Raw genomic sequence first — 16,333 nt, forward strand, 5'->3', positions numbered from 1 at the left:
TAATGATAAGAACAATGAGATCTGATTATGGCAACAATAATATCAATGATAATGACAATGAGAACATGCAGTAGTGTGTCAGTGTTTTCGGTTGCCATGGTAAGAGCACTCACCGATGGATAATGTGGCAGCATTGTAGGTAGTAGAGGGCTAAGGCCAGCTCACAGATGTACAGCTTCACGGTTTCCTCCTTGAACTGTACATTCTGCTGCAGGTGGTAACGCAAGTCTCCCCCGAGCAGAAGGTCCACCACCATGAACATGTCCTCCTCATCCTGAAAGGAGTACCTGGAAGGTGAAGAGGAGGCACCACTCACAATGAAAATCTGACTGCTTTAAGCTGGACGTCAGACTTGTTCTAATACAAAGAAAGTCCTGTCTGTATACATAGAAAACAGTGTTATTCCATCCATCCATTTTCCAAACCGCTTATCCTACTGCGGAAGCAATGGGCACGAGGCAGGGAACAACCCTGGATGGGGGGCCAGCCCATCGCAGCAGTGTTATTCCCCTGTGTTAAAATGAAAAAATGGCTTTAAAATAAAACTAACCCAATAAGTGAAATAATTAGTATCGTCAGTTCTATAGCATTTTTTAGGAAAATATACAAAATGTATGCATTGATTATATCCGTGCCACATTCACTTTAGCTGATAATATTTTTTTTCCCTATGGAGTCCTAGAGGGGCCACTTTATTTGTCCTGCAAGGGCCAACCAGTTGTTTGCCAAAGACATTTTGCTGAAAATATTAGTTGTGATGTCACAGTCACCTATGAAATATTATTGGAGTCACATGTCAGTCCAGGAGAGGATCCTCCCTCATGAAGGTTAAAGGTCAAATACCTCTGAAAGAATATACTCCCTGTCTGTGGAATGAAAATTTTCATGATTTGATTGTATGTGCAATAATGACACAAAAAGAGACTAATTGGAACCATTTCCTTGACACTAGGATCAAAAGAATCCAGTCCCATAAATCCTAGCAAAGAGAGAAATCCATTGTTGTAAAACATCTAAGGAAATCCATTCTTGGTAAGACAGATGATCATTAAAATGTCCTAAAGCTGGAATACTTTATAGTTTGACAAAAAAAGAAAACTCTGCAAGTCTTTCTCAAGCTCCTTTATTTCTTGTTTTATAACTAGAACAAAAATATCCTCGACCTGCATTCCATATTCAATTGACTTAAAAACTAAAACCAAACTGGACCAGAACCCACAGCCCTCCGATGTCAGGCTACACAGCTTAACATGAACAATCTCTGTAATAAGTATCTTGTTAATGCAAAATTTAAAAATGTAAAAAACTGACATAAAAGCTCAAAGATAAAAAGTAGACTTTTCTATTATAAGGGGGCAGTTATATGGGAAAATTACTGTGGAGATCATTAACAAGCTAAAAAAGCATCTTGGAAATGATCATGTTTGAGACTATGATTCAAAACCCAGGTTATTTTGGACACCTGAGTTTCCTGGGAGGTGTGTACAGAGCAGAGAACAACAAGGCCCTTGACTAACAGAGGACATCCTGGTCTGGCCCATGTGTCACAGCTGCGGAGTGGGAAGTGGGAAGTGGGAAATACTGGGGAGCAGCTGATGGGAGGACAGACTCGCGGGGCGGGGGGGCTTTCATGGTGCAACATTCATTTTTATTTACAATTAAGATAATAAAGCAATAAAAACACCGCCTGTTCCCATAATTTTGGAAACTCAACTGGAACATGATATAGTGTCATTATTAAAGTAAATTGTATTTCAAGCTATTACATTTGTTTTCCTCTGAAATCTGCCGGAACGTTTGGCCACATGTTAAATATAATCCATAATAATTTTTGGCTTGGCAGCATTGCGAATTGATTAGGGAAGTCAATTACGTTGAATTAATTTGCTGTGGAAATGTTACCTGAAGGTTGACTATTAACTGAGCCCCACAAGTCCAAGAGAGAGACTGGAAAAGCATGCAAACTGTCTCTGCCACGCCATCCCAGTTATGTTAACTGTCATCTCTAAGTTGCTTGTAGCATGTGCTTGTGTAGGATTCTGTGTGTGCTGAGCAATAGACTGATTTCCCATGCATGGTGTATTCCTACCTTGAGCCTTGTGCTCATAATCCCAAAAAACATAAGCGGTTGGATTCAGAATGATCTGTCAGGCCTTGACTGGTTGCTGATGTCAGAGATGCAGGATGATGACTGCCTCCTACAGTCAGGTCTCTTTGACCCTACTGAAGGACTGCCTCTTGATTAGCCAGTATAGAAAACTACAAAATAAGAACTGTTTCCCAGCTCAGTGTATGTTTCATGCTATGAGCCTCACCATTAGCCAGATGTAAGATAAGTCTGAAGCAAGACTTAGAATCATTTTATCACCATAACATCACTAACATTGTGGCACGGGGCAGACTGAAGTATTGTCGCAGCACCGAATGATGAGGTAGCTTGCTTCCAGGGAAGACCAGGTTCTTTTATTATAGCCCATACAATGACTCACACAAGCACCAAACACACACTGAACCAAATGTAATGGGGGAAAATGGAATTTGCATAAGACACGAGCAAACACACATGCCACAATAGGAGAGTACAACAAGTATTAAGGATAACACAACACTACAAGGGGGCTATTTACAGTCACTCATGGGGCATGTTTAGACATGGTTCCAGGGACCCCCGCTCTGGGGAACATCACACCCAGTGATTCCCACAGCCAACACCCCTTCTCCGGGGACTGCCAATGCATGGAACAGCTATGGATCTCTGGAGGAGCCGGGCTCCTAGTGGGTGCTGGGAGGCTAGCAAAATCTGATGGTGCTGGTCCCCCCAGCCTCAGTTCATCTTCTGTGACTTTAGGGTGTATCAGCTGTTTACCACCAGGCTGATTCCCTGCAGGGCCTCCTGCTCCGCACCTTAGGTGGTCTCGCCCAGCTGCTCAATCTCCGCCAGCCACTCTTGCGGCTGCTCCATGCTGCGTCTCCCGTGCTCCAGGAACTCACACTGTTGGTTCCGCTTGCCCTGCTCCCATTGCTCCATCTGCTACCGGCCGAGCAGCGCCTTCTTGTGGCCACTTAATGCCGCCTCTGCTGCCTCGGTCAGGCGCTTCTGGCGGTTGCACTCACACTCTTAGGTTGACCTGTTCCTGCTGAATTTTGCTCCTGGCCCTGCTGGTTCTGCCGTCACTGGTCATCCAGCTGATGCCGCTCCTGAGCCAGCCAGGCCTCCAGTATGCGGCATGACTCTTCATGACTGAGAAGAGCAGCCTCAGCCTGCTGCCTCCGCTGGGCAGTCTCACGGCTGGGATCGCTCCACTGCTCGCGGCTGGAAAGCAGGCAGAGCCTCTGGGAGCACACACCTTCCTCAGTTACCGACGCATTCTCGGACGGGGAGCTGGCTGGATGACAAAAGCAGCTTCAGGGCATGCTACAGTAATACAGGAATCTGGTGGGCTCCCAGGGGCAGCTTCAGGGTATGCTGCAGTAATACAGGGATCTGGTGGGCTGCCAAGGGCAACTTCACAGCATGCTGCAGTAAACAGGGATCTGGTGGGCTCCCAGGGGCAGGTTCAGGGCATGCTGCAGTAATACAGGGATTTGGTGGGCTGCCAGGGGCAGCTTCAGGGCATGCAGCAGTAATACAGGGATCTGGTGGGCTGCCAGGGGCAGCTTCAGGGCATGCTGCAGTAATACAGGGATCTGGTGGGCTCCCAGGGGCAGCTTCAGGGCATGCTGCAGTAACACGGGGATCTGGTGGGCTCCCAGGGGCAGCTTCAGGGCATGCTGCAGTCATACGGGGATCTGGTGGGATGCCAGGGGCAGCTTCATGGCATGCTGCAATAATACGGGGATCTGGTGGGCTCCCAGGGGCAACTTCAGGGCATGCTGCAGTAATACGGGGATCTGGTGGGCTGCCAGGGGCAGCTTCAGCGCATGCTGCAGTAATACGGGGATCTGGTGGGCTGCCAGGGGCAGCTTCAGGGAATGCTGCAGTACTACGGGGATCTGGTGGGCTGCCAGGGGCAGCTGCAGGGCATGCTGCAGTAATACGGGGATCTGGTGGGCTCCCAGGGGCAGCTTCAGGGCATGCTGTAGTAACACAGGGATCTGGTGGGCTGCCAGGGGCAGCTTCAGGGCATGCTGCAGTAATATGGGGATCTGGTGGGCTGCCAGGGGCAGCTTCATGGTGCACTGCAGAGGCCCAGAGTTTCTCTTGCGGTGCCTCTCTCTTTGTGGTGCTTTCTGCTGGCTGGTCTAGGGCGGGCTTCTGGCCAGAAGTGGAACTGGTGTCCTACAGCAGAGAAGCTTCTCCCGGGCCAGCTTTGTTGTAAAATGGCAACGCTTCAATGCTTCAGTGTTGCCTGCAGGTATTCCAGGCTACAGTGGACTTGCTGCACTATGTAGGGCCACTTATAGCATTCCATTTCTGACACCAGTGTGGCTCTGGGCAGACCCAAGAACCGCAGCAGCAGCAAAGAATAGAAAAGGCCTGCTTGTAGGGAAGAACTGGCTTTTTTATTAATGCCCTTACAAGGACTTACACAAGCACCCAACAAGCCCCCAACGGAACAGTACATAAGGAAAAGCAGGGAGGCTAGACGCCAGACAGTAAGGTACACGCACAGTGGGTAGTATACACAATGCTAAAGACACGCGAGGAGTGGACAGGGTTCACATAAGACACAGGCAAGAACACACACAACAAATGTGAACACAAGTATTAACACACAACAATACTGCTAGGGGCTATCCACAGTCATTCGCAGGGCATGCTGGGACACGCAAATTTTGCCCAGTCGGAGCTTGGGCCACCAACACCACAATATTTTATAAAACTTGCATAAGTCTTTAGGCAGTGCATTTGGCTTAATATGATTTTAATGAAAAGCTATTCAAATTTTAATGTAAATGATTCATTCAAACAACACCATAGGTCATTTTTATTAAGTGCTTAGCTAAACTGAAACCTATGGACAGTAGAGATGGGACTTATAAAAGAATGGGTGAATACAACTTGTATTTAAAAGTCATATTTAAAGTACAATATATAAATATATTAATATTTAAAAATGCTCATTTAGTAGACACTTCGTCTAAAGCAACATGCAAATGAGGATCAGAGAGCAGGGTTAGCCAGTAACCCTAGAGCAGTTGGAACAAAAGGCCTTGCACAAGGGCTGAGCCATAATATGATTACTCTGCAGACCATGGGATTTGAACCCACTGCCTTCCAAAGACTGCCACTGATCCCCAACCCGTGGAGCTACTTAACAAAAGAATGGAACTTGAAAGGGTGGTCTGAATGATATTCCTATAATGTTGTCGCTTTGCATTCATTCACTAGTTACAGTAACCATAAACACCTAGTTAGGCTTATGATTGCCAGTATAGTCAAATGGCTTGCATATGCGTTTTGCGCACAATTAATCATGAGATAAGAGCTTCTTTAAGATAAATATCTAAACTCAGTAGATGGAACTTATTTGCTGTTGTTGGCCTCTCGAGAGACAATACGTCAGTCTCTGGGTAAAAAAGATCTCTGAAAAGCGTGAGTCATCCGTCCCTATGTCAATGCGGCTAGTTAATGGAGCTTGGCCTGATGTTAGGAGAGCTGGCATCAGACAAGGGCCAGCGCATCACTGGAGCCTTAAAGATTATGCCCGGCTGAGCAGAGAATATCCACCGTGTCGGAGAGAAGGTGCAGGCCCCTGAGGACTGCAAACCCTCAACTCCACCCCTCCCCCTCACCACAGCCTCAGATTCGCTTTCTGCTCTTCAGTGCTGGATCGAGACGCATATTCCGAGCGAGAATACAGCACCTTCCGACCACTGAAGATGCTAAAGTGTGAATGTAGAATTTGAACCTTAAGTGGGCTCAGCTCCCAGTAAGCTACCCCCAGATCCCCAACAATAACGTTTTTAGGGTGGCTGAAGTCCCCCTTAGTAGGGTGTACAATCATCTATGATGACACCAGTAATAGAAAGTGTCAGGATTAGTCTCTGCCCCATGTCTGTTCCCTGTCTGGAACAGCAGGTTACTGGCTATCCCATGTCTTTAGTACCTACTGTGTTCCCTTCTTCCCCACGCCATTGTGTGGCTCAATGGGCTAAGTGGACATCATCATGGGTTTGAGGCTGGTTAGAGACCAGCCTCACCCTCTTTGATATTCCTATGCCCTGCTTACTGCTGTGCTTCTACAAATAGTTTATTTCAGTTGCTTTGATACATTTCTCAGATCAGAAATGAAATTCTCATAACTGCCTGTACAATCTCTACATCATCAAGTCGCTTGTGTGCATAAATGTGAAGTCTCATTCATTTGGTAAAATGTCATGAAAATGATTATATACAATCATCTGCTGATTCCTACATCAGTCAGTTATGTTATGTTGATCAAAATTTATTATAGCAGTTCTCTGTTGAATATCCATCCATCCATCCATTTTCAAAACTGCTTATCCTACTGGGTTCCTGAGTCCAGAGCCTATCCCGGAAGCAATGGGCACGAGGCAGGGAACAACCCAGGATGGGGGGCCAGCCCATCGCAGGGCACACTCACACACCATTCACTCACACATGCACTCCTATGGGCAATTTAGCAACTCCAATTAGCCTCAGCATGTTTTTGGACTGTGGGGGGAAACCGGAGTACCCGGAGGAAACCCCATGACGACATGGGGAGAACATGTAAACTCCGCACACATGTGACCCAGGCGGATCTGTTGAATATCTTACCCCCTAAACCATCTAGGCATTAGTTCATTGTATAAGTCATTACATGCAAAATGGTTGTCAAAGTTGTCATAATCTGTCACGTATATTTTCTATAGATCTCATTTTTTTATAAATGTGTCCTGAATTTCTCTCAGTTGACCAATGATCAACCAGTTCTCTAAAATATCTCAGAGGTGCATCTCAGGAACTTTCATTTGGGAAGCATACATGGACAGAGCACAATACAATGTTGCAATTTGACGATGGAAGAACAACAAGGAAATGAACAGGATCAACAGCTAGTAAGAAGAAGAGGAGTAAGGCTGTATGGTGGAAGGGTATGGAGGCAAAACAGGAAGGGGTGGAAGAGGCCAAGAACAGAGGTGTGTTCCTGATGAAATAAGGGCCACAATTGTGTGTCCTCAGTCATGACCTTACAACGACTGAAGCTGATCGAAGGGTGCAGCCGAATGTTTGGATAACAAGAGAGATTCTGTGGGGAAGCCCTAAGAAAGGAATGGTGACAGGGGCTGTGTGTAGCTAAGGGGGGTAGATGTATGTCTGAAAGGTTGTCAGCCTGAATCCCATTGCTGCACTTTTCACCCATATTATTGACACTTTGACCCTAATTGCCCCAGGGAGGCTTGTTTTGCTCTCTTATCCCCAAAGCTGTGTAAGTAACTGCTAACTATATAGAAGGATAATGAGTCTGCTGACTAAAGGCCAGGTGCAGCTTCAAGAGAGTCCTAAGTATGAGCCTCCTGATGGCGCCTTGACCCACCAGGCCAGCGTCAGGGCTCCCAAGCCCACGTATCAGTGCAGGCTGCTGCGATGCCAGGAGGAGGCCATCAGCAGGCACTAATCACTGGCTGGGAGGCAGTCAGGGTCAAAGCCTGAAGCGCTGAGTCTGTCACCCTGGAAAGCACATGTGTGGAAAGGCAGACTCTTCCCTGCCATCACAAAACAGGCCTGGCTTCCTGTATCCTACCTCATTAGCCCATGGCTGATCGATCAAGCGTTTTAAAGTAAGCTTGAGTAACTAGAGAGCTATGCGATTTAAAACTCTAGTCCATTCTAAAACTTCTTGTTACATAACATAAGAAGCATGATCCATATGATGCGAAACAGAACTCAACTGCGGGGATCCCATCTGGGATCAAGCCCCAGACCTGACTGGGAGCAGACTCTGGTGCCTTAACCGCTTCTATACCCACACAGCAAGGGTGCCTCATCATCCCCAGGACAGGCTCCCCCCCATGCCAGCCTCAGGAATCACACCCCCTCTTCACTTAATCCAGTGATCGAAACTCTACATCCATCTACATCCACGCCCCTCTCCCTACCACACCCAGAATAAAAAGTCATTGTGTATTTTCCTCTGAAAGAGATTGACCATGGGGAGTGAAACTTTCGAGTCTGACTTCCAGGATTATCCCTTATCTCTATACTTCCCCATCAGAATGTCTGATCAGCATATTACATGCAACCACATTCCCAGGCCAAAATGCCTTACATACAAACCCACACTCTTATCATGATTTAAAAATACCCTTCCTTTGCAGTTTTATGATTTAAATGAGTAATTCTATTTGAATAGCCCAACATTATATCTGTGGGTAGAATGTGGTCTTGGTTGTCAATTTTATGTTGTCTCATCACAATACAAGAAATACTTTTGAAAGTGACAGATAAACATCAGTAACAAACAAAAAACAATAAAGACAAAAAACAAATAGAAACCCTGAACTGGATCCCTTCTGTGAGGAAAGTGCTGGCAACAGCTTGACCCAAGGCCAATTATCGATGGTGCAGGGACCCTCGCAAAAACATTTTCTAGACGTGTACTGACAGCCCAGCAAAGGCATTGTGGGTAGAAGCGAAACAATCCCCCTCTCCAGTCCAAGCAAAAAAAGAGACAGAGGGACGGACGGACGGACAGACAAACAGAGAGATAGAGAGATAAATGCAAGATGGATGGATGGATGGATGGATGGATAGATGGATGTAGGACAAGGGAAGTCACACAGATTTGCACTCCATCCAGAACTGGTGTGTGTTGGGGTTTATAGACATGTCCCAGCAGGGCTTGGCTGTCTGCCGTCTTTGGTTTCCATGGCAAAACTGCCAATTTTGTCCAGGTCAAAAATGCAGGCCTGTGCAGATCTGTGAGCTAAGAATTTAAGTTGCTGTTTTTAGCTTCCTGCGGATTTATGCAGCAGACTCTGCACTGACGAGAGCACTGCACTACAATCGCTTGGAGATGCTCTGGCAGACGACGCAGGAGCCTCATAATGATAAACAGTCTGTGTTTGAATTGTCTGAATTGTCTTTTCCAGTCTTTCCCACTGCAGCATTGGACTGCATCCACTGAAGATCCTTTGCATGATTTTTAAGGTTCGCATACTTTGACTAAAGGCAATAAGAAGGCTAAGCTTATGTTACTTTGGCAGCCCTTGAAACCATTTTCAAGTACAATGACACAATATGCAGCACAGAAGGTTGGTCTTTGAGGCTAAGAATTCAGATGGGGGGGGCTGGGAGGGGGGGGCTGGGAGGGGGGGGAGGTCCAACTCACCACAGATTGACAAGAAATGGGTGTTCCAGACCCTGCATCACCTGCAGCTCCCTGAAGACATTGCGCACCTCGTCCCTCTCGATGCACTTCTGCTTGTTCATGTACTTCATGGCGTACATCTTCTTGGTGTCCCTCTTCTGCACGATACATACCTGGGTGGAGCAAAGACCAAAGGTCGACTTCCTTCATGCAAGACCCCCCCCACCTCCGAACTGCACTTTTACTTCTAAATCAAATTTCTTTTTTAAAAAAAAAAAAAAAACATAAGAGTTTTAGTTAGAGGTTCATATAATGAATAACTGTATTGTTATACACAAACTCTGTAGCGGAAAGCTGCCTCATTAGCTACAAAGTAGGATTTCACCCACTTGAGAACAGTAAGGTTTGTAGAAATAATGACCCAATTTGCTGTTCAAAAGGTTTATTTCCCCTTTTAAGGATGAAGTGAAGAACCTGTAGGACCTTCGTTAAACCTGACACTCGCTGTCATTGTACCAGAGTGCCATAAATTGCCGTGATGTGCTCACACTTGGCTCGCAGTGACATTAGCGTCACTTAGCTTAGCCGATTAGCTGACATGTAAATACTCCCAGACTCAGGGTACCAATAGCCTCCTGTATCTATATTATTATTATTATTATTATTATCTTCATGTCCTTCACCTGAGTTTGAACCACAGAACTCGACCCTATACAAGTCTTATCTCAGTGACCCCATCCCCATCCCCTGCACAGAGCACACCCAGCTCTGTCCATTTACACTGAAACCCACCTCCACACATAACTCCCTCTATTGATGCGCAGCAACATCAAATCACAGTGCACCACTACATGACACACACCTACAACAAGCACGTCCCTGCACCTGAAAGACGTTAATGATTACTGTCTGATTTGTTTTCCCTCTGTAAGAAGGAGCAACCCACCTTGTTTCTGAACAAAAGCAATTACTATACAATTGTAATGATCACTATTAAAATTATGGGCAGCGTGGCATCTCAGACTGCTATCCCATTCAGTGCGGTACCACTGCCTTCTGTCCTATACTGACTGGAATAGGCTCCAGATCCCCATTTACTCTGTACTGAAAAATAGATGCACAGATGGATGGAATGATGTCTAAGAGGTCAGCCTTCGCACCTCCACTCCAATGCGTGTGGAGTATTCATGTTCTCCTCAAGCTGTGCGGCTTTAATTCGGGTACTTTGGTTTCTTACACCAGGCTAAATTGTCCATAGTGTGTGTATGTGTATGCCCTGAGAGTATAAGGCTCGTGGCATACGTTGCAAACACTTATCCTTAGCTGAAAGGTCTTGCTCCATTTGTTCAGGGATCTGATGGCCTGCAACAAGGGAACCCATTCCCCTACTCCTGGAGCAGCCCCTACAGGACCTCTCAAAGGACATGCTCATTTGCCTTTTCCAAGTCCACAAACACATGTAGACTGGTTGGGAAAATGCCCATGAACCCTCCAGTATCCTTGCGAGGGTAAAGAGATGGTCCATTGTTCAGTGACTAGGATAGAATCCACATTGTTCCTCCTAGATCTGAGGTTTGACCAACAGACGGACCCTGGCATAGACCTTCCCAGGGAGTCTGAGGAGGATGATCCCCCTAAAGTTGGAACACATCCTCTGGTCCCCTTTCTTAAATATTGGGGCCACCACCACAGTCTGACAATCCAAAGGCACTTTCCCCGATGTCCATGCAATGTTGAAGAGGCATATCAGCCAAGACAGCCAACATCAAGAGCTTTCAAGAACTCAGGGTGAACCTCATCCACACCTGGAACCTTACCAGCAAGTAGTCGTTTGACTATTTCACTGACCTCAGCCCCAGAGATGGGCAAGTCCTCCTCCAAGTCTTCCAGCTCTACTTCCTCTACCCCTCCATGAACCACTACCTTATCATGTTGGAGGGGTTTGTGTACAACCATGATCATAGGAGCTATGTTGTTCAGGGCAACTGCCCCTGGTAGGGTCTCCCCAGGCAAATTGGTCCTAGGTGAACGGCCAGACTAAGTGCGATTCAAACAGACTCCTATGATGACTGCAATAAAGGAGCATGTTATCCCATCCGGATTGGGGAGACTGGGGCCTCGCCCGGGAACCAGGCCTGAGGCGGGAGCTCAAGGGCGGGCGCCTGGTGGCTGGGTCTTCCTCCATAGGGCCCGATCAGACATTGCCTGAAAAAATAACATGGATCCACCCGCCTATGGGCCCACCGCCTGCAGGGGGAGTCGTGGGGGTGCATTGTAGCTCGGGTGACAGTTGTAGGCAGGAGCCTCGACAGACCGATTGTCAGCTATCAAAATACACATGCACACACACACACACACACACACACACACATGTAGGGTATACCTATCCTTATGGGGCCTGCTCATTCACTTCTATGGGATAAAAGCTAATGCTAACTACAGTATGATAACCTTAACCCCCACCCAGCCCTAACCATAACCATAAGTAACCAAGCAAAATACAAGAGTTTTTGCATTTTTAACTTTTTCATAGCAGTCACTGATTTTTATAAAATACAGTTTTCCCTTATGGGGACCAGGAAACCGGTCCCCATAAGGGAAAAAAAATGGATATTTATCACGTTATGGGGACATTTTGTCCCCATAAGGATAGGTATACCCGCTCACAGACACACACACACACACACATGCATACATAGACAATTATTATTATATCCTGCAGACTCGGAATATCACAGCAAGGGACCATAATTCCTAGCATAATCGCTCTGAGTTCTGATATCTAACTAGTTCTGTTTTTGATGCCTGCACCGGTGGTATACACACGTTTCATTTCTAAAAAGCCTCATGTCCTTGTGTAGGCTGTGCTCCAATACACATTCAGCCATTTCATCTAGAAAGGGCAAGGCAGAGGTTCACATATCATCAGAACAGAACAATGCTTCATTTTCTTCCATGTACTTATAACACAGTGTGTCTGGCCCCATACAGCACAAGAAAATGTACTAGAAGAAGGCGTCTGACATTGTGAACAAAGCTGAAGACTGCAGCTTATGATTTATCGAACATCAAGCAGGCAAGCAAGAAAAAAACTGCAATTTCCTGAATGGACAGAATTGAAAATCAAGCATGTCATTATTTATCACAGTGAGCATAACAATTCAATAATTGATCCTGATGAAAATAATACAACAAAACCATTGTTAGTCATGGTAGGGCGAACTGCCACAATAATGGAAATCTTGCTTGATTGAATGCCAGCAAGATCACTATGTCTTGTCACAGTAATGACTCAGAGAGCTTTGCGTACATTGATATAGGATGACTAGCTCTGCAGTTGTGAGCTGCAGTGTGACTTGGCACACTTGTCACCAAGTGTGGATTTCATCTTTCAGGTATCCCCTAATTCAGACTTCACTTCACTCATGATGTCAAGGTGACGAGTGAAACCCCATGATACAGGAATGTGACAGAAGCGGTTAGTTAGGGATGCATGTCTTTTATCAGGGACATATATGTGGCATGGGAGGTAGGTCAACCCAGTATAGAGTTGAAAGATGAAGATAAAACGAAAATTGAAACACGCTGTAGGGACAGTCATGCCCCCCACAGAGACTTGTACATAACATGAGTTTTATGTTCATGGTGTGGTTTTTGTACTCGTGAATGGGTTCATTTGTGCATGGGTTACAGGGTATGTGTGTGTGTGTATTCGTGTAAGGTGGATGCAGGTAGGTGTCAGCATGTGTGTCTGCCTTTTGATGGAAATGTTGAAGCCTGTGCATTTGTGTCTGTGTTTATTTAAGAATTGCTGGTGAGGTTTTGCCAGTTTCGCTGGTCATCTAATTTTAACTTGAATTGCCCCAGAATAGATTCAATATATTGTCAACAATTCACTTAATAAAGCGTATTTTCACTTTTCATTTTCAGCAAATGAAAGAATGATTTATATATATGTGTGTGTGTGTGTGTGTGTGTGTGTGTGTGTGCGTGTGTGTGTGTGTGCAACAATATGTCCACGGCAGATCCAAACTGTGACGGAAGCCTTTCCAGCCACTCATTCCTGCCGTCATCTCCTTTCAAAGTCTCAATTGAAACGGCAGGGAGTTGACGTGTGTACATCACCATGACGACTGTGCCAAATATCCCTAACGAGCTGCCCTTTGTTACCCAACTGTGTGGAGCACAGAAGGCATTTGTACGGCGTTAAGCCATTTGCTACAGCTCTAGAGAGCTTCCTTTGCCTGGCAGTCAACGTCAAGTACTGACAACGTCACGGAAAGATGTGACTTGGGCAGTGACAGTGATGCAGAAAGACAGTGCTGCCTGTTTCAGTGCTACACTGTATGTTTATTTATACTCTGACATCCATTATCAAATACTGCATTGCATGGTACCACACTATTCTCACTAATTATGGTCACAATTTTCTTTTTACAGGCACAATTAAACATGACGTTTCCACGTAAGATCAGTCGTGGTGGATGGCAGGCATTAGACCAGCACCAAACTTACGCACAAAATCTTAATGTGTGGGTCAGTCATTCATCACCACTATTCATACTGTATATGACATATTAAAACCAAATGGAGGTAAAACAATGGACCAGCACTGATTTATGCCACATAATTAACACCAAGGCTCTGAATGTTCTTCAGGTGTTTTTCTCCAATGTGAGTCATTCAGAGTTGGTGGAAAAACTAAGAGACTCCATACACCATATAGCCTGGAAACACAGCATATCTACGAATGGGCAGATACACAGTCCTGTTCTTTATACTGTTGGGAGTGATATTCTGGTGTGTTTTGGCTGTCAGAGGATCATTGTTCACTTACCTTCCCAAAGCTTCCCTTCCCAATGGCTCTGAGAATCTGGAAGTGGTCAAAGTTAACTGGAAGAAAATGAAAAGCATTCGAGGTTAATTTTAATATATATAATACATTCCACATCAACAGGAGATTTTTATACAACAAAATAAATGACTCAAAATTTTTGGGCAGCAGGAAAAGCCATTAAGGAACAAGAATGGTAATCAAAGACTTTAGGGGAATCTTCAGTATAATGCTTATGTATAATGCTTCAGTATAAAGCTATAATGCTTTGATCAAAGGGCAGCTGGTTGTGTGAATTTTGTGCTGTAGAAGTGACTTATACTGCAAGATAAGCACACTGATATAAAAATACAGAAAAACCATCAGGCTGAAAGTGATGCATTTGCTTCTGAACTGAAGATCGCAATAATCTGCAATGAATTTTAATTGGTTGAATGTTTACCTTGTAATTATGCAGACAGGCATTAATACTGTAATGTGAAACATTACAGGATTACATGACAGGGCACTGTCAGCTCTATTAAATGTAGAACAATGAGCAAAGATGGGTCAAATTAGAACTAGGTTTGAAAGTAAGAGCACCACATTTTCAAAGGCTTTCAGCATCACAAAAATAAATAATAGGCACCCAACCCGACCCAGAATATGCCTCGAACATCTCAAATACATAGTCGCATGTGGGGTTCAGAGGTTTAGACTGCCTGCGCCGAGGAAATGTTACCCTGGTGACCTAAATGCTAAGCACTGCTGACCAAAATGATGAGATTCATTCATGTGCACTCATGAGGTCACGATGAGGAAAGGAATCACATGACATGGCATGACATAGAACGAGGGGTTCTCTCACCCCCTTTTGAAGTGGAGGAGCAATTGTTTATTGTTTATCTGCCTATAGGCATATAGACACGTAATAGGTAAGAAAGAGTAAATCAGACTTGTATACAGGGATGTTTGAGGTGTGTCTGTTTGTGTCATTTGTGTGGTGGGCAAATGCGAGGCTGTAGAGACCACCGTACGCATCCACTTGGCCAGACCTCTCTTCTGCTAGTCACTTCTGCCCCTGAGGGGGCCAGAACAACCCAAATGACAAAGTCGACTGCCTCACATGACATCAAGCAAGCGACAAACCACTGATCTGGCGCTGGCGTGGGATGAAGTGAGCTGCTCAGCCTCCCCCAGTAATAAAAAGGTAAAGAGGAAATGAGACAGCGAGGAGCCTCCTCCCCAACGGACCTGCTGTTTTCCTTACCACTTTAGATGCTCCCCCCTCCCTCCACTTCACTCTGAAAATGAGGTCTTTGATATCTCATTGGTGAGAGAGCCAACTGCCTCTGGTGCCTCTGGGGCTGCTGCAGGGAGTTGGGGGGGGGAGGGGGGGGCAGGGTTTCATTCAGTCATGGGAGCGGAGAAGGATCTCAGCTCATTGAAGGCATGCTCCTGGGGGTAGCTGATCGAGATGATGCCAATAAATTGTGTAAAAACTGCCGGCTTTGTGTGTATTTGTACGGTTGCATCTGTGTGAATATTCCTCCCATTAACACTTGTGAATGCTGTCCCCCCCCCCCCCATAGCTGAGGCCATGTTATAAGAACTAATATGTCTACAAGACAAAATGAATTCCAAAGTGGAGAGCCGTTCGCTATGACAACAGGGTCCTTACACATGTTTCGCTCAGAGGTGCCCTTCCACGTGCATGTTAGAAACCTGGTAATGGTGGTGTCTGTGTTAGTGATATATGCGTATGCCTCCATGTATGCTGTCTGCTCAGCATCTTCTACACCACCCAATTCTTCAGGAGGAAGACAAAGCCTGCATTCAGTTACAGGCAGTGGCCTTCACATTTCAGACAGGCCAGCAACCAAAGCCATATAAAGAATAAAATGTGGATTTTTAGATCTGTAATGTTTCTGAGTGTGTGAAGATTAGGTATTAAACTTTCCTAAACTAACAGGGTTTCCATTACTACCATGGCCTTCTGTGACATCACAAACTTGGCTTCCCCCGCTGTGAAAACTTCATACAAGAAAGCAAAACACATCACAGTCTCCTCCAACCGCATGAGAGAGAAGAATTTAAACAGGTCAATTGCTGTATGCAGTGTTAGCCGAGATGGAGACGCATCCGCTTTGTATCTACAGAGAGAACAGCACAAACACCAAGGTTCAAATGTCTGAAAGCATCAATGTTCAAGCATAAACACTGACACACATGTGGCAGTTCTGCTCACACATCTACACACACG

The 16,333-nt window shown here is 45.5% G+C and overlaps 1 protein-coding gene across 1 annotated transcript in view; it reads right to left on the minus strand.

Moving 5' to 3' along the window:
• LOC125705284 (serine/threonine-protein kinase 32B-like) overlaps nucleotides 1-16,333 on the minus strand; it is a 53,042-nt gene that overhangs the window by 27,062 nt on the left and 9,647 nt on the right. Inside the window, exons 2-4 of the mRNA XM_048971760.1 lie at nucleotides 14,095-14,150; nucleotides 9,279-9,430; nucleotides 114-287 (exon numbers count right to left, since the gene is read on the minus strand). Coding sequence (XP_048827717.1) covers nucleotides 114-287; nucleotides 9,279-9,430; nucleotides 14,095-14,150 — 382 coding nt within the window. The remainder of the gene's footprint in view (nucleotides 1-113; nucleotides 288-9,278; nucleotides 9,431-14,094; nucleotides 14,151-16,333) is intronic.

The sequence above is a fragment of the Brienomyrus brachyistius genome, chromosome 12 (assembly GCF_023856365.1).
Source record: "Brienomyrus brachyistius isolate T26 chromosome 12, BBRACH_0.4, whole genome shotgun sequence".
In the NCBI taxonomy this organism is placed as follows: domain Eukaryota; kingdom Metazoa; phylum Chordata; class Actinopteri; order Osteoglossiformes; family Mormyridae; genus Brienomyrus; species Brienomyrus brachyistius.